This window comes from Ruditapes philippinarum, unplaced genomic scaffold, assembly GCF_026571515.1.
Source record: "Ruditapes philippinarum isolate M1 unplaced genomic scaffold, ASM2657151v2 ctg6716_1_1_1_1, whole genome shotgun sequence".
Classification (NCBI taxonomy): Eukaryota; Metazoa; Mollusca; class Bivalvia; order Venerida; family Veneridae; genus Ruditapes; species Ruditapes philippinarum.
This window is the reverse complement of record NW_026862854.1, coordinates 16,722-40,854: the sequence shown is the minus strand read 5'-3', so window position 1 is coordinate 40,854 and position 24,133 is coordinate 16,722. Positions and strand designations below refer to the sequence as shown.

Below are 24,133 nucleotides of genomic sequence, written 5' to 3'. Positions count from 1 at the left end.
ATCTTTTAGAAAACCGTAAGAACTAGAGCTTAAATATTTGGCATGAAACATCAACTAGTCAGTGTCTACCAAGTTTGTTCAAATAAATGCCCTGGGGTCAAAATTGGCCCCGTCTCGGGTGGGTCATTGATTTTCCTTATTTGTATATAGTAAAAACTTAAAAAATCTTCTTTTAAATAACCCAAATAGCTAGAGCTTAGCTATAAGGCTTGAAACATCTTCTAGTGGGTGTCTACCAAGTTTGTTCAAATAAAAGCCCTGGGGTCAAAATTGGCCCCGCCCCAGGGGGTCATTGTTTTTCCCTTTATGTACATGTATATAGTAAAAAGTTTAAAAATCATCTTTTAAGAAATCTTTAAAGCTAGAGCTAAGATACTTAGCATGAAATATCTTCTAATGGGTGTCATCCATTTTTGTTCAAATAAGGACCCTGGGGTTAAAATTGGTCCCACCCCAGGGGGTCATTGATTTTCCTTATACAAAATGTATGTATATAGTAAAAACTTAAAAAATCTTCTGTTAAAAACCCAAAGAGCTAGAGTTTAGATATTAAGCATGAATTATCTTCTAGAGAGTTTCTTCTAAGTTTGTTCAAATAAAAGCCCTTAGGACAAAATTGGCCCACCCAGAGGGGGGTCATTTTTTTCCCTATATGTGTATAGTAAAAACTTTAAAAATCTTAGAGCTAGAGCTTAAGATATTTATCATGAAAAGTGATGGTAAGTGGTAAACTGTTTGACAGCATGCCCAGGAACGATAATGCGGTGGCTGAACAATTCTGTTCATTAAATCATAAAGATAACTGGAAAAAGATATATAAAAGACCAGAATGTTCGAAAAAATTTCATGTCTGTTGATATTTATAAGCCATAGCGGGGGCTTAAAAAACTTAGGTGTAATTAAAAGTGATTATAATTGGCCAGTTTAACTAGGTACCTATACAAGCACACAAAATTTGTAGAATTGACAACTTTTCTAGGTGTGTCACTTGTAACCACTGCAATTTCTTTTACAAAAATGAATAAAGATAGGAAGAGTCCCAGATGATTATTCAACATCAGTATATAAAGGAAGCATGAAGGGCACTTGAACGTTTGTAGTATCTACTTCCTGGAATTACTAATGTCATATGATGAAATGTGGTCAGAACCCAAGCAAGACTCGAACCAACAATTCATAGGTTGAGAGATGGAAACCTTGACCACTCAGCACTGCCAGATATTTATGCTAAGCAGATAGGGCTCTGCAATTTTCCTCTGGCTTATAAGATATAGAACTTTAAAGATGTTTGTTGAAAATGGCAGCCAATGTATCTTGCATTAATTAATATCAAAATATGAAAATGCTGGTCTGGTTGTATACTGGTGACATAGAGCTTTGTCCCCAATATTCACATGTTACTGCCAAGTACAATAGCATATACATGTACTAACTCAGAGATTTAAGACGGTAAAACAAAACGACGGAAGAACAATTCATTAACAAATATATTTAATGTATCACCTACATTTACATACGCACGTACAGCAATTCATAATGAGAGTTTTATTTCTGTTATTTTCTATGTTTAGTACATATGTCATGTTATTGAAATAATCCACTGACATAATTACTCTAGAAATAACATACATGCTCAATTGAGTCTGTAAATCCTAAAAAAAATTAGACAAAACTCTTGTTTTACTTTCTTCTACTTCAATCACGGCATTCTTTTTACAAGAATACTACCACTTATATTTCCACGACTGTCCCAATGTCTTCATGAGTCAAAATTTATCATGTGTAGCAAAATGTCTGATATTCATACTAACATTTCAATTCATAATTCAAAACAGAATCAATTTTAACCAAGCCTTTATTTACCCAGGTGTGTAGGTATGTGCGTCTGTTTATTTTCTCGGGCTTCACAATTAAAATTGTCCTAAAGTATGAGACATATACAAGTTATTTCAGAAGTAGACTGACTGTATAGGAGAAATGTGTTGTTGTTGGCTAGCTAGTCACACAAACACAGTTTATGCCATATTCTAACTATCCAGTTCAACTTATTGTATACTACCTTCTTAGTATGATCATAGTTAACAAGTCTATTGTTGTAAAACAAAACTGCACATTAATAATGTAAGCTGCAAAAGAATAGAAAGAGATTTTTTGTTTTCCATGATTGCTTCAAATTATTTAAGAGTGGAAACAGATGTATTGCAAAAGTTAATCAACACCAGTACTAAAGCACTATATGTCAGGATAACTCTTTTCTGAAAGACAATATCTGACTGGACAATTCATTTCAAATGTTTCGTCGTCGAGCAGTGTTGTGGTATATAAAACTATTGACATGTACATCCCTCTCACAAGTCTCATCATTTTAATCCTAGTCTCTTTTTCTCCTTGTCTTTCCTCTTCACTATATCAATATTTCTCTCCTTCCAATTACTTTTTCTCAGTTTTATTGGTCTGTTCCCAACATATTTACCTGAAGATAAAAAATATTTATTAAAGGAAAGATAACATTTGAATCCTCAGCTGGTTTCCTAAATAAATAAAGGATATTCAAGTTTCTTCTATAAATACAGGATTTATTTTCATCGAGTGGTAGCCACAAGTGAAATATGATCATTTTTATACCACAAGATGAAATTAAATCCCATATTAATAGAAAATTTGAATTTACTGTTTTATTATATACTTGTTCTCTATTTTAACCTTATGAATAGGAAGAATTCCCTTTAATTTTGTGTACTGGCTGAATTAAGAAGAAAGAAATCTGGCAAGACACCAATGAAAATATGGTAAATATGTTTCACTGCAGTGAAAAATAAATTTTTACAGTGAAAATACATAAAATACAAATATGCATTTTATTTCATTAATATTTCCCAATATTTCATTTATAAGTATATAATAAGTACATGTATTTGTAAAAAGTAAAATGTAAAAGTAATTAGAAAAAGATCTACTATAATATATATTATACTATAATATTATTGGCACTCATAATTCTTCTATAATCATACTGATAAGGATTCTAACACATTTTTAAATGAGATGCAAAATGGTACCCCAATATGACAGTAAAATTTCTTATTTCTTGGGGTTTATTTTAAAATCACCACTGCATCATGAGGTACCGTATAAGTGGTTTTTTCTGCGGTGACTTTATTTCTGCGTTTTCTGCGGTCAGTTTCATGACCGCAGAAATAAAAACCACAGAATATTTCACTCACCTGCTACTATATGTGTCCTGCATTATGACCTGTTTCGTCTACAGTAATAACGACTAACGTATTATAACAGTAAGGGGGTTTTCAAATTGTATTAAATTGCTGTAGGCTTAGTATGTAATCTGTGTTTTAAGGACGTACTAATTGTTAATGATACTAATTTAAGAATACAGTTATTTCAAACCATTTCAACCCTTATACTGCTAAATAATCGTCGTCTACTATAATTGTCATCTGATTTACTGTCAACTGCTATCAACTTTTTGATTATAGAATTAAAGATACTACAGGGTTATATTTTTCACACGTCATTTCACGATGATCAAAAGCTGCATACCTTTCTATTGTTGCGCATTATATTTGTTTGCAAGCAAACAGTACATTTGTTTGTAATTACTTTATTGTTTTGCGGTGACGAAGCTAAACAAATGTGTACGTGCGAAAAAATAGGTTGAGAAATGTGACTTAGACTTTGATAAGACGAGTCGCAGAATTTAAATCACGTTTTGTCCAAAGAATGTGCCGCAGAAATAAAGTCCGCAGAAATAAAAACATGCCAAAATTTGGAAAAACCGCAGAATTTGGAGCCCGCAGAAAAAACCACTTATACGGTATATAATGACATGCATTCAAAATATTGTCGCGTATTATTTGCATGTATATACAACTTTATATATCTAGCTTGAATTCTATAACAACTTTCAGTTATAACTCAAATTCTGATTTTCTGTTACCAAAATTTGTTTTTAAATATCATAAAGGTCAGTGTATGTGACTAATGTTTATCCTTCCCTTAATATCATTTATCATATCTTACCATTCATTTCTCTCATTGCACGAACATAATCTGTTGGATCTTTAAAGCTCACAAAACCATATCCTTTAGTTTTATTAGACCTTTTATCTCGAACTACCTTTGCCTTTACAAATGAGGTAAATTTACTGAAAGCCCTGGCTAGAACTTCGTCTGTTACCTCATTACCAAGATCACCACAGAATAATCGAAAATCATCTGTAAATGAAAATTAAAGAGTATAATATAGCACAACTTTTTTTTCTATGAAACATTATTTTTTCTCTAAACTTTTCTGTGATGTAGACTATATGATACTTTTAATGCTACCAACACATTACATAGAATAATGAATAGTAATAAAATATTAGACAACAACTTGACAGATAAATGATAGAGCTAACATAGTTTAATATACATGTATTTAAGTACATGTATTTAATAGATGATTAATTTTTAAACAGTAAATTATATCAAAGTCTAAATATAATTTCGTACAGTGTAAACACAGAAACATTTTCCTTATAAAGTTCATTAATAGAACAACTATTTATCTCGTGAAAATATATAAGTTCTGAATTTATTCAACAGTAGTGGGTGACGTCAGAAAAGAAAACCTGGCCCTGCTTTGAATATGAAATACCCTAAATATAAGCTAAGATGCTAGAAGATTTCATAGAATTCAGCATAATGTCTAGTTAGACTGCAACCTGACACTACTTTGGTCAATTTTACGTCATTAAAAATATAAATTGTACTGCTCTCCAAAGAAGGAAGGGTATGATGTTTTTTTTTTTTTTTTGGTTACCGATTTTGTTGTGGTTTGGTCTGATTCATTCTTTTCTGAAGTTTTTAATTGTAAAATGACAATTCATTTGATATTTCTAAGTAGATTTAGTTCTTATAACTAGACATGGATGGCGATTTGTCAGTCAGTCTTCATATGGACAGTGTGACAGCAAGATGACAGGGTAACATAATTCTCCCTCTAAATGGCATAATTATTGTAAATTTCCAAATGCTTGAAAGTATGGTGATCTCTAACTGTTTAAACACAGAAAACAGTTTAAGCTGTCAATTCTGTTACACTGGGTTATGATAAAACAAGTATGTATCATACACATTCTGATTCGGGCGTTACCATACTAAATGGTTGTAAATTTTGTTTGAATAAAAAAACAAATGGATTGGATGTACTTATCAGGTCAGAGTTAGGGTCAGGTAAACATGTCACAATTTTTTGGGGCCTAATTGGGAAAAATATTTGGTGCATTATCAATTTCTAAATAAGTATAGATTGATTCCATTCTCTAGAGCATTTATCATTTTGAGGTGATAAAAGAGGTCCCACTCCAAGTCCCCCTGCAATAGGAGGGCCCCTGGGTGAGAAATTGCCTGAACATGCAAACTCGCCTATAGTAATACAGTTGGTATAATAAACTGGCATACAAGAGAGGAAAGCTCTGACAATAATATAAGCAAATGTATAACAATAAACCTGGGTCCCATTCACCAAGAGATGGATCTTCCCATGTTGTGCCTGCAGCCATACGTATAAATTTCTTCTTTTTTTCTTTCTTCTCCTTTTTATTTGACATATTTTGACTATCAATATCCATATCTGCTACATGTAGATCATCGTCTGGTTCAGGTTGAGGTTTTATAGGTGGTGGCATCGTCACTGTGTATACAGATTTACTTTCCTCAGATGCTGACTTCTCTGATGTACCTATACAACGTTTATACAAGGTTAACTTTGTTTAACTTATTAATAAATGAGTGGCAGCATCACCAAGTGGTTAACACATCAGATTAGTAATCTAAGATTGCTGCCCGCATGGGTTCAAACCCCATCAGGAGCAAGCCATTGTTTCCATGAGCAAGAAACTTTACACTCGTGGCTTAGTACTGGTTGGTTCCAGGAACAGATTTGAGTGCTTCAATAAGCTTATGGCTTCCAACACAATCAAACTAAATTAAATGTGTATATACCTTTGTCAGTGGTGTATTTTATGTTATAAACATGCAGTAATTAAAGTATAAATTTTTACATGTGTATCGTGCAGTAATTGAATTTTAATGAATTTGAAATTGATATTAACTCTTGTTTAACAAACTATCAATACATGTATTTACAAAATGTACAAATTTACAAACCACTTGATGAACCAGCTGTAGTAACCTTCTCTTCATCCACTTCTGTTTTCTTCTTCTTCTTTTTCTTCTTTTCCTTTTTCTGTACATTTATAACAGGGGCAGAAGAATATATAACTTTAGGTTTATCATCATCCTTGTCTTCTGTTTCATTCTTATGTTCTCCATCCATGTGAGATTCACCAGAACTGACTCCGTACATTCCAGGACCAGGGTGACCAAGCATTGGGCGAGGTCCTGGCATACCAAATCCTGGTCTCATTCCCATAGGAGGCGGACCTCTCATAGGTCCTGGCCCAGGTCCGCCCATATGTCCTGGACCCATTGGCGGCCCGTGATGATATCCGGGACCAGGTCCCATTGGACCCGGTCCCATAGGGCCTCCAAATGGAGGTCGTGCATGTGGTGGTGGGGGTCTCATTCTTGGTGGTCCTGCCATAGGAGGTCTGTTGGGTGGGGGAGGAGGGGCTCTGTGCCGTAACTGTGGCGGCATGAAGGATGGTGTGGAAGTCATTGCAGGTGGAGGTGGTGGTGGGGGCTGTAAGATCGGGAAATTAGAATCTAAAGCTGGCTTCTTTGCTGGTGGTTCATGACGGCCAACTGTAAATAGATGATTAGTACATGAATAGTTATATTACAGAAATTTGTTAAGAGAAAAAAAAGAAAAAAAAAAGAGGAATTTTGTTTCATTTAAGTAATATCTTTGCCACCATAATAGATTATTCCCAAATGAAAATTTTGTCTATTATTAGAATTTAGACACTTTTCAAAGCTACATATAAAACTGAAACTTAATAACCTGTAGATACTTAACATAATGATAATGATAATATTTCTATTTCCCAACAAAATAAAACTTTCTGTTTCAGCTGATAAACAGTGCAAATGTCATAGCTATTATTGACAGTATTTATTCTATATACTTATTTTTAACCTACCTATACTGTATTTGTCCCCCTCATCAGCATAATCCTCGTCATCATCATCATCGTCGTCATCATCATCATGATGTTGTGTTCTTATGTTCATAGCTTCTTCTGTACTTGCTCTTAGAGCCCTCAGTTGCTCGGCTACCTGGTCAGAAATATTGTCAAATATGTTAACATGTATGTGTGCGATAAACCTACTGAAGATTTCAGATTATAGAGAATATCTATCCTGATTTACTAAAGTTTAAACCCTTAAATATCTATATGTAAATGGTGGAATTTATGCACAAAACAAGCACATATGTGGATAAATGGTAACACTGTGGGTCAAACTTTTCACCATGACAACTTGAACAAACTTGAATCAAATGAGTATTACCAGTAGCTGAGAGAATTTACATTTAAGCTTTGTGTAAAAGATAAAAGTTCTTCCATTCATTATTTATGATAGAATGAATTCTGATGATTAATACAAAAATTCAGGAAGAAATAGTTGAGTTGTAAGTCAAATTAATTTCTTACTTCTTGTTGTTTTCTCTGCCTCTCTTCTATTGACATTCCAGATTGAGCTCGAAGCATTTTCAACTGTGCCGACACCTGGTGGTATGTATTAGAGCCAATTACAACACGTGGGAGGTCACTCGCAGATGGTTCAGACAATATCTCTTGCTCAAATCTGAAAGAAGTATAAAAAAAATCATAAAATTGATATAATTATGATACAAAACATGACAGCTTTTTAGTCTAAATCACCTCTTGATGATGCCGAATAACTAAATATTTTTCAAAAGTACAGTCATCTAAGCCTGTAACAATTTTGAATGTCTGAATCATATCCCCTCTTAATATACCATGAGTTAGACTTGGCAGTTTAAACAGTCAATGTATGATCTACATATTTCAATGATGGAACTAGTTTTGTTGCTCTTTGTTGAAGTTTTTCTAGACTTGATATATCTTTGATTAAGTATGGATTCCACACAACATTTGAAAATTCAACATGCAGACAAATCAACGCTGTATACAATTTAACAAAGCTATACTCATCTAAAAACTCCAATGACCTGATAATGAGAACTAGGATACTGTTTGACTTGTTAATCTTTGTAGAAATATGCTTGCTAAATTCACCGATAAACACTTTCCCCAACTAGCAGATGATAGGCTATTCTTATCAGTAGGTTTTCAAGTAAAAATAATCGGTTGCGTATCTCACTGTATAAATCGTATGTAAAATGGGCTGACATATGGTAGGTTTAACAGTTAATTTAAATACTTTAATGTCAAAAGATATGTATAGGATACTGTTTGACTTGTTGTAGAAATATGCTTGCTAAATTCGAGATTTTTTTTCAAAAATAACTCCTTGATCACATTCCTCTTGAGTATCTGATAGAGGTTTGTTGTTTATTATATTTGTGCCAAGTTTGATCGATTTCGAGTCATTTCGGCCCCAAGACGTATCGGCCACAAATTACCCAAGACGTTTCGGCCCTTTACCAAATTGGCCTCATATTTATTTAAGAATAAGTCTTACCTCAACGTGTTTTATACCAGAATTTTAATAGCATATAAATAAATGAAAGAAAAAAAAGGAATGAGAGAATTAATTGAATAATTAAATTATGATGAGGCTAAAATAGTAGTAATCAAAACAAACAGAACATAATCTTTATTAAACAAAACAATTTTAGTACACGAACACTGAAACATATTTTATCTGCTTATTATCAAGAAGTTTTTTTTTTCAAATTTGAACGATTAAAAAGCAATAACATAACAGTTAAAAAATTATAAGATAAAACAAACAATACTTTGTAAACAGACATTTTTTATATAAAAAACAAACATTTTGTACAATAAAAGTGATAGATTTTCAATCAAAGCATATATTATCAAGAAATTATATCAAATCATAAGTTAAAAAAATCTTTGATATTACGAACGGCTTAAATTAGCAATACACTATAAATAATTAATTTGTTAAACCTTGAAAAAAACAAAACAAAAAAAACAACAAACAACATATATCTAAAGTGTTGGGTAAATGATTAATAGGGATCAAAAGAAAATGATTTTTTAAGTATATTTGTAATTAATTTTGTTAATCAAAAAGTTTTTGCATTTGTCAACTGTCTTATAAATTAAAGAATAAGTGTCTTTATTTAGGTGTATTTATTGGTACACCTTTGAAAAAAGCATTTATTTAAATAGCGATTGATAGATCTATAATGGATTATCAATTAAGGATTAAAATGTCATTATTGTTTGTGTGCCATCAATCAATATACTACAATTTTTAACGATTTTAAGTAAAAAAATTCCTTTTATACTTAAATAAAACTGTTATAAAATAAAAAAAGGCCGAAACGTCTCGCCGAAAAGGGCCGAAACGTCTAGGGGCAGATTTTTGCACAGGGGCCGATTTGGTTTGGGGCCGAAACGTCCTGTTTGCATTTGATCAGTATTAAAATATTTTTTTTTATAGTTTCATAGCAATTTGAACTTGTAACAGGAGGTTTTCAATGAAAACAGCCATTTTTCACAAAATGCTCATTGATTAACGGGTTAAAGTTGCAAAATAATATAGGGAGAGAAAAAACTGGGTTACGCGAACTTTTATATAAAGATGTGTATGGTTATGTTACATCCATACATGTACCTCCACAAGATGTTGTTTTCACCTGTAGTTATAACCATTTTTACAATTTAATAGTCTTGTTCAAGAACGAATCTGGGTCCAGTAGGCTTACATAGAACCAGTTTAAAAGGGGCGATTAAATAGTGGTGAGCTTGAGGACGAGATGACCATGGGACGAGCTGACCTGACATCAAGTTTCAAGTTATAACAAATATCTATACCTGTCCATCTCCGCCTCCATTTCTATCAATCGTTGCTGACTTATGTGTGACATTTTGTTTGTTGTCTTACGTTTACGTTTTCATAAAATTGAGAAAAATATTAACGTTTTATCAGTGTTGACAAACGCTTTCTTAATAAACTAGCACTCAATAACCGAAAATGTCCTTTCTGCGGAAAAGGCAAATGTACATGCTGAAAATAGTCTGTCAAAATGAAAAGGGCCTATACAGTACAGTATAAATTTATGGCAGTTTAATGAATACACTACTGTTACTTATACTATACAAAAGTGAAACGTTCGATTTTTTTTTTATTTTGGACCTTGTTTGTTGAATTAACTAGAACCCCCCCCCCACAAAAAAAAAACAACAACAAAAAACATGTCAATTATCTATGCTACATTTTTGATATTTCACAGCCCTTAGATCAAGTTGTACATGTACTTAATATCACAGACATAGAAAACATTTATCTACATTTCTGTAAATATCTAGAATTGACCCAAGTTAAAAAATTTAAAGAGAGTTTTAAAGGAATAAAATTTTCTCAACCCAGGGATCATGGGTTCGAGCCCCACGTACGAAGTCCTATGTTTAAAGTATTTTCGTTTACTACAAGCTTTTAAAAAATAATTACCGGTTTATGGAAGGATTACTTTTTTGTCTCAGATAGGTAAATTTTAGACAGTTTTTATTTAGTTATTTTCATTGATTTTTCTGATTTGGTTTTTCCATTATTATTTTTTTTTTGCTTTTTCTAGTAGGACTTATATTTCGGTTTTAATTAGTTATACAGTATATCTTCATCTACATCTACACGTTACTCCCGAACAATCAATTCTGACTATGACTGGGTGGCGCTTGTCAGGAAATCTGTGTTAAAAGTATTAGGTGCATACTAAAAGATAAAGATCACAGATAAAAAAAAAAGGTGCAGGATGAAAGAAAGAGTGCAAGATTAAAAACATACTGGGGGTGGGGACTAGAAGGTGACTGTCGCCAACCTATCCTTGAAGGCATCTAGGCTGGAACTGAATTTGACCTGATATGGAAGGCTATTCCAATACCTGAGAGTTCTAGGGAAGTAGGAATTTAGATGATATTGGGTACGGGACTGGGGGATCATGAAGTTCAGATTTCTAGTTGGTGTCAGATGGTTATGGTCAACATATACAAGTTTGTATTGGATTTTATAGAACACTACAAGAGAGGACTGGAGTCTGTGGCTTTCTAGGGAAGGCCACTCAAGTTCATTTGGGTTACACTACTGTCGAAATTATTACAGACATATCTAGCCGCAGCTCGTTGGACACTTTCAATCTTATGACTTAAATGTTTCTGCCAGGGGTGCCATATGGTGGAACAGTATTCTATTATGGTCGGACATAAGTAACATAGGCTGATGTTTTGAGTTGCCTGTTTTGGGTTTTGACGTTTCTCTGGATGAATCTTAGAGAATTTTTGGCCTTGGAGGTGATGTTATTAATATGCTGTGTCCAGTTAAGGTCTTTAGAGATAGTTACTCCAAGGCACTTTGTAGATTCTGCTGATTATGAAGGGTGTATGGGAAGATGGTGGGGTTCTTTTTACGGGTGATCCTCAGCACCTCACACTTGTCTGGGTTGAACTCCATAGCCCAGTCCCGTTCCCAAACTTCAAGTTTATGTAGGTCGTCCTGTAGTCTGTCAGCGTCAGTCTGTCCTTTAATTGTCAAATAGACTATAGTGTCATCCGCAAATAACCTGGTTTTGCTTTTGACAGTTTCTGGCAAATCATTGATATATGCCAGGAACAGACAGGGTCCTAGGACTGAACCCTGAGGGACACCGGATAACACTGGTAGCTGGTCGGAGATTTGACCTTCCACCGCAACCCTTTGGCTACGGTGGCGAAGAAATGACCTGACCCAGGTGGATACCTGTTCGTTAACACCCATTCTGTTAAGCTTATGGATTAATTTGTGATGGTCGACTTTGTCGAAGGCCTTTGAAAAATCCATCACAATCACGTCCGTCTGTTGTCCACTGTCTAGGTTGTCAAATACTTCTTGGGAGAAACTCAGCAGTTGAGTTTCGCAGCTACGTTTTGACCGAAAGCCATGTTGATAGGGACTGAGGATACTGTACTTGTCAAAATAGGTCATCAAGTTTGAGACTATAATATGTTCCATTAATTAAGAGGAGATACAAGTAAGGGATATTGGTCTGTAATTGCTGGCTTTTGATTTGTGATCCTTTTTGTATACTGGGGCTATTGTTGCATTTTTCCAATCATCAGGCACAATACCTGTTTCTAAAGATAACCTGAATATGTGGGCGAGGATAGGTGCTATTTCACTGTGGAGTTCTTTAAGGACCCGTGGCGATATTTGATCTGGGCCTTGTGCTTTACTAGGATTTAAACCTGATAATAACTTATCAACGCCTTCAACCGTTATTGTGATAGGGGGCATGCAATAGGGAGGGGGGTTTAATGCATGTTTGCATATTTGTTTTAGGCTTAAAGGTTGAGGCCGTGAGAAAACAGATTCAAACTGTTTATTTAGAATATTTGCTTTATCCTTAGGATTTGTGTGAGTTTGACCTTCTGATTTTAAGGGGGCAACACCACAGCTATCTGTTTTGTTATGTTTAACAAAGCTGTAAAACTTCTTGTTTTGACCTGGTTGGGAATCCCCATTGAATATAACTGACTCAAAGTACTTCCAATACGAGTTACGAATTTTTCTTTGGATGACGGCTTTAAGAGTCTTGAAATGGGGATCAGAATTTGGGGCAACATTTCTTTTTTTAAGTTTTGCATACAACTTGTCCCGTTTACGTACTTGTCTTTGTATGTCAGGAGTAACCCAGGGACGATGTTGTTTATGTTTTGTCATTTTAGTAGGAATGTGCAAGTCACTTAGTCTATGGAGTTCCTGTTTGAAATCAGTCCAGGCCAAGTTTGGGTCTGTATGTTTACAGTCCATGAACTTTTTGTGGAATTTGTTTAACTCCGATTTCATTTTTAACCAGTTTGGTTTCTTATAACAGTGGACTTTTCTTTGGGGTTGGATGTTTATGTTTAATTCATGGAAAATGATGTCATGATCGGAGTTACCTAGACTAGGGAGGGATTTAACATTGAATACAAGAGATGGTAGATTTGTGAGGAAAAGGTCTAACACGTTATTATTTTATTGTGGGGATTTTGACCATTTGCTCAAGGTTGAGACTGACAATATTTTCAAGGAAGTTCTCATATTGGTCTTTAAATTTACATGAGCTCTTGATGGACTCAGAAGGCCAGTCTATGTCGGGCATATTGAAATCACCTGCAAGCCATATTATACTATTTTTGGGGACTTTCTGCAGAGATAACCACAACTGGGATAGAGACTCGGGGTCGTTTTTATGAGGCTTGTAGTATGAACCGACATAGATATTACGGGATCCGGGTATTGTTAATTTGGCCCAGCAGATGTTACAGTCTGTTTTGATATCAGGCTGCTCCTGACTCAACAGCTATCAGGACTCCACCGCTGGACTGTAAGTCCGGTCATCCCGATAGACTGAGTAACCAAGACTGCCTGGGAATATCTCAGCAGTATGGACATCAGGTTTGAGCCAAGTTTCACTACAATTAACAGATGACATCAGGTTTTAACTGGTCAACCATCTGGTGTAATTCAGGGACTTTATTTTTTATTGACTTACAATTAATGTTGAGTACAGTAATGCGTTGTTGTTTATTAATTGGCTCCTTTTTGGATTTTGATCTGGCTGTAGGTTTAGTGGTGGGTGAAGTAACTTTGGATTTTGGGATGGAAGAAGCTTGGGGTGTTGGATGATTATCTAGGATAGGGCCAGAGGCGCCGAGGAAAGACCCTACCTGTTGAGAAACGTCATCATCAATGGATTTGTTGGAAAAATCAAGGTGGCAGTATATATTTGTATTACTGAGGGAATCAAGGGAGGCTCTAAGAGAAAGAGAGTGGTTGTAACTACCACAGTACTGGCAGTACCAGCTAAATTGGGAGTCCGATAACTTTTCATATGTAGAATTTCCTATCCCATGGCAGTCTGTATGAAACCAGCGATCACAGTTGTCGCAGAGGATGGCTTTCTGGCTCCAAGTTACTTCCTGATCACACTTACCACAAGGATACTGGGGTATATTACTGACTGGTCCAGGGTTCAGCTCTATGTCTGAGGACTGATGAGCTAGCAAACAAAACAAGTATAGAAATGATAACTTGCATTGGACATGGTACTGTTTGTTAGCTGTTCTAACAGATAGATAAACGCCAAGGCTTTGTAATTTACATATTATATGAGTTGACATTACCTTGTTCCTATTCAAGTGGATGCTGGGCTGGTTCTTTTGCGTAATTGTTCTATTAAAATTTACCACAAGGCTGGTAATAATTACCAGAATGCAAAGAATACAAAAAATGGAATTCATAGTGTACATAAAATAAAATTTATGCGCTTTTCGACAAAAATTTCGCGGTTTTCACTACAGTTTTTGTATGACATTGGTACTAGACACATCGTTTAAAAAAAAATCCCACCTCTCCCGCCTTGTATTTATTGTTCTTTGTTTGCTGATATATTTGCTCTTGTTTTGCCTTTTCCACTTGTTTCTTTGTATGATTTAGCTTATTAGCTTTCTTTGCATCTATCGTCTTGATACAGTGTCATACAATGTACGTATTTATTATTAATATTAAAAGTTTATATATAAACCAATTTGCCTCTTTTCTGTTTTAGAAATAATTTCTTCAAATGACACATATACAGCTAACCTGCAGGAAACGGACAGTAGAAAGGTTCGAATATAAGCTGCAAGCTTTTTCCATGATATAAGTTGACTAAATATGTTTGAACTAATTAAGTCATTAATAATAATGAACAGACTTATCATAATTTAAGTAAGCAAGAAGAAAATATGTAAAAGTAAGAAACCTCTGTGAGAAGTTATGTGTGCATGAACAAAAACTAGGATTAAGGTCAATGGAAAAGTCAAGGTCACATTACAGTCAAAGAGAATGCACTACTTACGTTGTGACATCAGATTCCAGTAATTCTGATAATCAGTTTGGGGATCAATTAATATTTTATAGGTTTCGGAGGGAGTGGTGGTCATTTTTCTTTAGAGGGAAGCACATGAGAATAAAGACCTACAAGACAAGGCGATGTTCACAGAACGCAGCCCCGCAGGACACCCAGAAGGCACCGAACTGAAAACAGACAAGGAGTCAAGTTATATTAATAAATCAAATACTTTTTAGTGATTCACCAGACAAAAAGGATGAAAAATTGCAATAGGTAATAACTTCAAGATTATATCTTTGGAGTTAACGTTTCACCTTTCCTTAATAAGATTAATTCATGAGTGAAATTTTAAGCTTATATCTCCATATTTTCTTGAATTATGTCAAGTACAAAATCATGTTTGATAACAGTTCTTAGGGCAATAACTCCAAAACGAAGCAAAATAGAGTTAAGATTCTTGGGCCATGTACCGCTTCTCCAAAAAATGTTAGTTACTAGTTCTAATTACATGTGAAGGTTTGATTAGGTTTAAAACTGAAATAGCATTAGTTTTTACTCCAAATCAAAATGTGACGGATGAACACCGGACGTGGTGTTGGCCTGACAGACGAAAAGACGTGCAGATGGGCGGACAATACCAAATGTTTTCTTCCGATTTGGGCGGTAGATAAAATATATGAAAAAACAACGACACCACTACAGAACACCTGAATAAAAAGCAGTATTAAGTTTAAAATTTATATTTGACTGTGATGAAGTTTTAAATTCAGATGTGATGAAGTTTTAAATTCAGAAATATCTGCAGATATGTTCACACGACGGTGGCCATAGAACTATATGTATACAACTCCAAACATATAGCTTTCATAATAATGCTCATTGTTTTACAAAGATGCATGATAAGCAGGGATTCTTTTTTATGTTAATATCTTTGAAAGTTTTGTAGTTATTCTACTTAATTAGCAATTTTGACAAAAAAAGTTAAAAGGAGCTTCACTACAAAAAGAATTGATTTTAGATAATAAATTCCTGTCTTTCCTTGGCACCTATTAGCATGCATGTATACTTTCATTATGATACCGATCATAATAGCTCGAAACAGAAAGTTGTTGAGCTGAACCCTTGGCCAATTTAAAGTAGATCCCAATACCATTTGGCAAAAGTTACCACTAAAGAACGCCGAAAACGACAAAGTTGAAAATGTTGCAGGCTCCTTTAGATTGAACAGTAGTGGTATTTGAAAGCTACCTCCACGCCCCCTCCCTAGCAGCGCCTTACGCATAATTCAACATTTAAACATGAAAAAGATGGCAATTCGACTTTACACACATCCGCAGATGTGTTCATACGCTGTTATCAAAGAACTTTTAATGTAACACATTTGTGCACGCTATTCCATGACAATCGCATGTGGTCCCAAAATAAAGGTATATTTACCCTTAACGGGGAAAAAGAACAATGCGCGGAACTAAATAAAATGGAATTTAGAAAGGGGATCAGAGGTTATAAAGCCTGCATATCACAGATAAGACGTCAAATAACAAATTTTAAAAGCAGGCACTATAACCTAAGGGTAATTATACAGTATTTAAGTAGAAATACTGGAACCACCCAAGTCGAAAAAAAGTCAAATAGAAAGAACTATAATATCACAAACATGTTCTCACAACAATAATGTCGTGCTTAAGGGTATTCAAGGATCGAACATTGAGTCTTCCATAGAAAATGATGTTTATCTCCAATATGTAGGGTCCTTCCTTAGCAACTTAGGCCTTTACTGAGATCACCATCCCCTTTCCGAAGCCTCAACATCAATTCCGAAATATCAAAATCATTTTCCAAACACCAAACATGTTCAGCCAGTAAAGTACATTAAAATGCGTGAATTAAAAAACAACAACGAACAACTGTCCTTTACATAAATTGCAGGTCAATGGATGATAAAGTCTCAGAAATAAAGCAGATGATTGAGCAGGTAAAGCCTGATTTTATTTGCTTTTAAATACTGGCTAAATCCCGACATCCATACTGCTGAAATTTTCCCAGATAGATAAGCTTACACGGTCTATTGGGATGCAGATGAATTTCAAGTTTAACAAATTTCTCAGCAATCAAGCTTACAGAAATACAGTTCTCGTACTGTAAAAATACAGACTGCAACTTTGATTGCAAGTACTCCATAGACTGTGACTCTCAATAAAGGCTCCATGAACAGACTAAATCAAACCGAGGCTGCAAACATTTTAATATTGCTGCCTTGGGCGTTCGTTAAGGAATTAATTATCTCCATTGCACATACCGACTCAAACTACAAAACATAAACAGAATCTAACCTGGATCATCAACCATATATAGAGAGGAACATATTGTTTGCCAATAGTATGCAGAAAATGTAGATCCTAAAAACATCCGAATATAATATCGCCCAGTTAAATTCAATTAAGATTTCCGGCCTTTAAAGATAAACAGGTCATTATTGTGTTTGTGACATTTTCAGTACATTCATTACTTATTAGACCTTTTTTGCTGAGTGGTTCCATTATTCCTAATTGAATAATGTATATTTTTTCCTAGTATTATGACAATGACAAAATTTATTTGCTTCTTGGCCTCCAGCCCATACCAAAATATAACACGCAGTACATTTACAGAACATAGTAAGTGCATAACAATTAAAATTTTAAACATTTATATACAACAAATTAATGTCAATATTGTTATATAAAGATATATTGTTACAACAGTTATCATGTTATAGATTTTACAGATATTGCTTTTTATTCAATCGCATAATACAAAAATACAGCAACAGGTTATATACCGAACATCACTAATTCCGCGTCATCACTTATTTCACGATAATGGCATATTTTCATGTGACCAGTGCTAAAATTGGCCAGAATTGACATATTTTATTCACCTAACAACTAAGTTTTGTGCAAAATATTTTAAATCTCTAGATTTTAACGTAGAACAGAACAACATTTTACAAACTTCTGCATAAAGCAACAATAGTCCTTTAAGTTTGTGCATACGTCTGAAACAATCATCATTTTCCTAAATGTTCTTGTTTGTTGAAAAAATAAAAGTTGAATTACAAAGTTAATATAGTTTTGATATTTAAAATCAAGCAAAATAATATGTAGAAATTTTGACTGAAACATGAAAAAACTGAAATAAAACACCATTACCGCGATTTAAATGATGACATACAGTTTTTAAAATGGCCGACATATGGTCTACGTCTGGCCCATTTAAACTGATTTTGACTGAATATATTGTGTTGTGTCTTACAGCAAAGGATACCCATATGTTTCAGCTTATAACATTTTTTACCATAAGTTTCATGTGTTGTTTTCCTTCTTGTTTCAAAAAAGCGTTAAGTACCGTGAACTAAGAGGAGCACGTACAGTATATAAGATTTTCATTAACTAAAAAAATTAAAGATGTTACAAAACAACAACTTTTCACCAAAATTAGGTAAAAGACCACATGTTAACATGGAAAAACTAGATTTTGGGTAATTCCAAAGTTTTTCATAATTTTTTGTTAACCCTTTACCTCATATATACGCGAAACAATGCACTTTCGACCCCCCTCTTTTAGGCCTCAAATAGTGAAAAAATGTCCTATTTAGGCCCCAAACACATGTTTTCGAATGAGAAATGTTGCTTAAAAAAGTGAGCACTTTTTCGGCGCCACCCCCATTCAAAAGATACATCAGGGGGTTGCCAGAAGGGGGATGTGCCCCTTCTGTTTGGGGGTTTGAAGGGGGGCGGTAGTCCCTCTCATCGCCAAGAAAATTTTGGACTTGTGAGAGGCTAAAAATGACCCCAGGCCGATCATAAGGTAACGTGTAACCAACACTGAAAGGCCTTTCACTCTATCTCAATCCCTTGAGAAGTTGCAGCATTGATTTTTGGCAATTATGCGACGTCCCCTCGTTGCCATGGTAACAGGAAATTTAAGACTGAGCATGTCGTTACAAGGGCAATGGTGCAGTCAACATTTGTGCAAAGTTTGATTAGTATTGAAGCATTTTTCATAGTTTCATAGCAGTTTGAACTTGTAACAGGAGGCTTTTCAATGAAAACGGCCATTTTTTTACAATATGCTCATGAGGGAAAGGGTTAATTTGCTGACATAATTATGTTAAATTTATTCAAATTTGGTTGTATGTAATATTTCGTTGGAAGGTGATTATTGCGTAAATCATCATTACAGTCACATATAATAAGAAATGATATTGATCTTAAACATTATTTTAATCACACTTTGCAAAATCGTTCACTTCTTGGGGTATGTGTATATTTTCCCGTTTCTACTTCATAATTTAGACTGCCAATTCTAAAGTTTGTGTATATGTATCGAAACTTTTTTCATATCCAAAACATTTAAAACATAATATTCAAACAATGCTCAAAAGAAAAACCATTTTTAAACAATTTGTTCTTTTCTTAATTAGAATTATCGTCAATTTTCATATCCCACACGATGGTCCTTGTTAAGGGGTCGTGTGAGGGTTGCGTGCATTTAACGCCGCCTTTCCTTGTCGATCTTGTTTATCATTTTTTTATATCTTTCACTCCTTTTACAAACACATTAGAAAAACATTACCATTTTGTACAACTTGGTTAAGCCACACGTAGCCAAATCCGTATCTTTCTAAACAGTTTTTCACTGATGAAATCGAATTGAAATAACCATTTGAGACAACATTTAGCATCATTATTGTTATTTTTTACAATTCTTTCGTTAGGCATCTTTAAGATTTTCAACCAATACCTTGATTATATAAATCATGTCAATGACCCACCATTCTTGAAAACATCAATTTTCGTTTTTGCTTCGTTCACCTTTACCTTTTAATCATAAAACGTTTACTAGTAATTGTTTTTGTAGACATTATAAGCAAACATTAACATGTATAAATGAAGTTTGTGCCTTGTACATTACTTTCAGACAATAATCGTTCAAGTTCATCAATAAAAAAAACAGAACAAAATCGGACTTGCAAAACAGCCCTGTTTTAAGCCCACAGTACTGTTCTTATAATCAGATCTTGGGCCATTACAACGAATACACGTCTTAACACCTTCATACATACTCTAAAGTTATCTAAATAAATTTCCATTGATACCTTTCTGTTTTAATATAGCAGATAAAAGTTGTCTATTGATAGTGTCAAAGCACTTTTGGAATTTGACAAACGCAATATGCAATATTCGTCTTTTATTTTTTTAACATACATGATCAATGATTGATCCGCATATAAATGCGTTATCTATTGTTGGGCTTTCAGCCTTAAAAACTGACTGGTTTCAGAAGTTTTCTTAAACATTTGTGCAAAGAAATTGAGTATGTTTGCAAGGATACAACAATATATTTTGCTTATCACATTTTTAGAAGAATTAAAGATATGATGCTCAATTTCAGATCTGGTTCTTCAACAGTTGTATCTATTGGAATGGGTTCAACATTATTATCATCAGCAATACAAGGATTCATTCCAAAGACCCTAAAAATATTGTATCCGTTGTATAGTACATATATTATTAGTAACGTACCTTTTACGATTTGTTAAGCGTTTAAATTCGACCAAAGGGATTTTAAATTATTTATGTTCTTTGACAATTTACTGAGCTCGTTTAATAAAAACTGTTTACTTTTTGAATTTTGAATCACACAACATTGTAAAATCTCTTTTGCTTCAGGTTTTCTTCAGATCTATGTTGACGATATATAGCTTCGTAAATGTTTATATTTCTGCCTTTTCAATATTAAGCAATCTTTAGCAAACTAACTCTGGGTATTCGTTTAGAATTACTTTTCAATGGTCGTTTAAATTCTGCTCCTATCACGTAAAATATGCTAATTTGAAACACATTCATTTATGTCGATATTCATATTATCAATTTTTAACATAATATCAAATAAGGTTTTGTTTGTAAAATATTTCCCACCTTTTTCTTGAAACAAACCCTTACTTTTGTTGTTTAATACATTCACTGATTCCACACATCGAGAATCTTCTTTCATTTCAACCGTTTCAACATTAATGTTGCAATATTGCTGTAATGACGGAACACTATGATCTGCGGAAACCAAATCATTTAACTAACCGATCGTTCATTTAGATCGCCCATTAAAACAAATTTTTTTGAATTGTATTCTTGTATATTATCTAGTCAGAAAATCTTCTACCAAGAAGATGCCTTTTAATATTTTATCAGAATAAAACGGCGATTCATGTGTGGCAGTATATACACACACATATATATATACACATTATAAATACGTTTTCACTTGTATTTGTAAATTACTTTTCAATATTTAATATAATATTAATCGCGCATGTTTCATCAATTTGCTTTATATGATTAACTATTTATTTCATTTCTGCAGTACACGGGCAAGACCCCCCATTGCTCATGTTTTTATTTTTTTTACCGCTGGTGGGAAATATTCAGTATGAGATGCCAAGAGGTTTTTGTGTCTCTTTATTGCTTCTTCCCAAAGTTTTAGCCAAGCTGATAATGTCATAACCTTTTATATAATCAATAAGGTCTATGTCATCACATGTTCTTAGAACGCTTTCAATATTCCAAAATCCAATATTTAAATGTTTCAATTTTGGGCCTTGACAGGATATAGCTACTTAATTTGAGTTTTGTTATTATAACTTCGTTTGCCACTATGATATTTATTAGGGATGTATTATCGTATTCCGCATAGTGCGCACTTTTTTATTTTTCATTTACAAATTGCCTTGATTTTCCTTGCTTGTCATTAGAAGATCTGATATGAAGATTCCCCTTGATATAATATCCGGCTTTACCACGAGCCTTTAAAGTGTTTAATTCTGACCTTTGCTTTGTAGTGAGTTCTTCTGAAATGTGAAATCTCTTGGCACGTCATGCATCTCTGTCTTTAAAAAGTCTATGTTTGGCATTTCCGAAGAGAATTTGACAATTACAATTCGTTGACCGTTCGCATCTGGAGTGCCAACTCTATAAGCATCTTGTATAGACTCGTCGCACCATGATTCTCTAGGACATGCAACACAGCATATTACTTGTAATATCTTCTTTTTCAGCATACCTTCACTTTCGTCTGCATTCTCATTTAGGCCAAAAATCCTTAAATGTGCACATTGTACGTGACGTTCAATTTTGTCAACTAAATTTTCAATATGTTGGACTTCCAAAAATTCTGGTCACATGTTTCGTTTAAAAGCATCAATATCCAGTTGCATCATTTCTTTTTTACAATGTATTAAGATTTGTATAGTTGCAATCAATTGCATCCATGCTAATATTAAGCCGTTGTAGGTCAGCTTTAATTATGGCAGCTTTAATTATGGAAATATCAGAACGTACTCCATGTGGATTCTATCTCAGTTTTCTTCACTGCTTGAAAGTATAAACTTTAAAATATCTACCTTTTCGAATAGAGGGCCTGGGTTAATCTCAATATCACATCTCTTAGGATAGAATGATGACGTCATATCCTGTACATAAATATCGATGCTATTTTTATTTAAACTTACTTCACATTCATTATTTTATTGTCCTAATGTTGACAATTATCTTGGCAAGAAGTATTCCAGTTCCAAAGGTTGCTATTATAATCAGTCACATTAATAATGATCTAAGATTGATATCAGACCCTACTGATGTGTGAGGAAAATTAAACGCCTTTGAGATCCAAATGACATTTGATATACGCTTTGCATTGGAAACCGCAGTCACTACCCACAGGCAACAGCAAAGTCCCTGGTGTAATTCCCATCCGCGGGATCAATCAGATTGTTAAATCCCATTTAAACGCAACTCTCTTTGAGTTAGGCTTTATCCTCCCTTTCTATTTAACCGGCGAAAATTCAAACCTGATTTCCCATGAAAACTTCCGGAGGTGGCTTAGTTACAAACTATGCTACACAACAACGTTTAAGTAATTTTGTACTGATATAAATGTAAGTCAAAACTTGCCAACAGTGACAGCACGTACTTAATGTGGATTGGTCTTCAATGGGTACGTTTCCAAGTAGTAAGTATTTTAAATATCGATCGAAACAGTAGAAATTTTGATCTTCTTAAAAATATTTCTTGAAAAAGATAAAGAAATTAATAAAGTTTTAAGTGATTTAGTATAAAATGTTATAACTTTTAATTTTACAAAATAAGAGTTGCATAACAACTCTAAACTATTTAAAAAATGAAAATAAAATGTTAGAGAAAGAAACCGATTATTGTAAAGTCATAAAATTAAAAATTAAATTGAAACGATATCATTTTTTTTTTTCTTGTTTTTTTTTCTGTCTGTTTTTTTTATCATATTACACAACTAAAACTTAATACAAAACTACATTTATATTATTGATATTGAACACATCTGCGGATGTTTCTAAATTCAAAATTTTACTGTATCATGTTTAAATGTTGAATTCTGCTTAAGCCGGTGCTAGGGGGCGTGGACGGTAGTATTGCACTTAACAGTACCGTCCATGAACAGGCTCAATCAAACCGAGCCTGCAACATTTTCAATTTTGTCGTTTTGGGATTTCTTTAGGGATTCTTGTTTTTCTCTATTATTTCGATATTGATATAAAACAACACAAGGAACGAAATTAGTACCGCTCCTACCACTTACAAAAGATAATAATTATCATGAAAAGTGACACAGTTTGTTGCATTTGTGTATTAAAAATGCTATACATTTACTTATTCATGCATTTATATACAGGTCGGTTTGAAGACCTAGATTGATCTCAGTGATCAGCAGTATATCATTGCACTAAGAGACCACATTTGAACTTCATCATATTTCTGAACAATACAATAGTCAGTATAATCCTCAGAGGGATATTGAAATCATATGTGATTATTTTGCTAAAGAATATATACGGCGTTATTTGAGTGGGCCGACTCATGTACAGGTCAATGGTACTTTTTATGTTCACCTGCACCTTTTATTCTTGCATATCAGACTGGCGTTTCCGTGACTTTTATCCATGCCGGAAATTTCATCTGCCATGAGGGGTGCCAGATGAGTCGCGTGCTGTGCAAAGGCACGCTTAGGATGACGTCATTTTACCGTTATGAATGAAGTAGTTATTCATACGCTGTTGTAAGAAAG

The 24,133-nt window shown here is 33.9% G+C and overlaps 1 protein-coding gene across 1 annotated transcript; it reads right to left on the bottom strand.

Moving 5' to 3' along the window:
* Positions 1 to 1,522: 1,522 nt before the first annotated feature.
* LOC132720396 (RNA-binding protein 42-like) lies at positions 1,523 to 10,119 on the bottom strand. Its single transcript, XM_060704524.1, has 7 exons — positions 9,960 to 10,119; positions 7,620 to 7,773; positions 7,107 to 7,242; positions 6,172 to 6,768; positions 5,513 to 5,743; positions 4,039 to 4,233; positions 1,523 to 2,473 (listed from the first exon to the last, which is right to left on the bottom strand). Exons 1-7 carry the CDS (start codon positions 10,010 to 10,012, stop codon positions 2,361 to 2,363), a joined length of 1,479 nt encoding a protein of 492 aa, XP_060560507.1. The 5' UTR covers positions 10,013 to 10,119; the 3' UTR covers positions 1,523 to 2,360.
* Positions 10,120 to 24,133: the final 14,014 nt, after the last annotated feature.

Excerpts from the sequence above, each read along its gene's own strand:
- LOC132720396 (XM_060704524.1), bottom strand. The coding sequence starts at position 10,012 with ATGTCACACATAAGTCAGCAACGATTGATAGAAATGGAGGCGGAGATG. Across the intron at positions 7,774-9,959 it reads ATGGAGGCGGAGATGGACAG|ATTTGAGCAAGAGATATTGT; the intron begins GTATAGATATTT and ends TACTTCTTTCAG. Across the intron at positions 6,769-7,106 it reads GGGGGACAAATACAGTATAG|TTGGCCGTCATGAACCACCA; the intron begins GTAGGTTAAAAA and ends ATCTATTTACAG.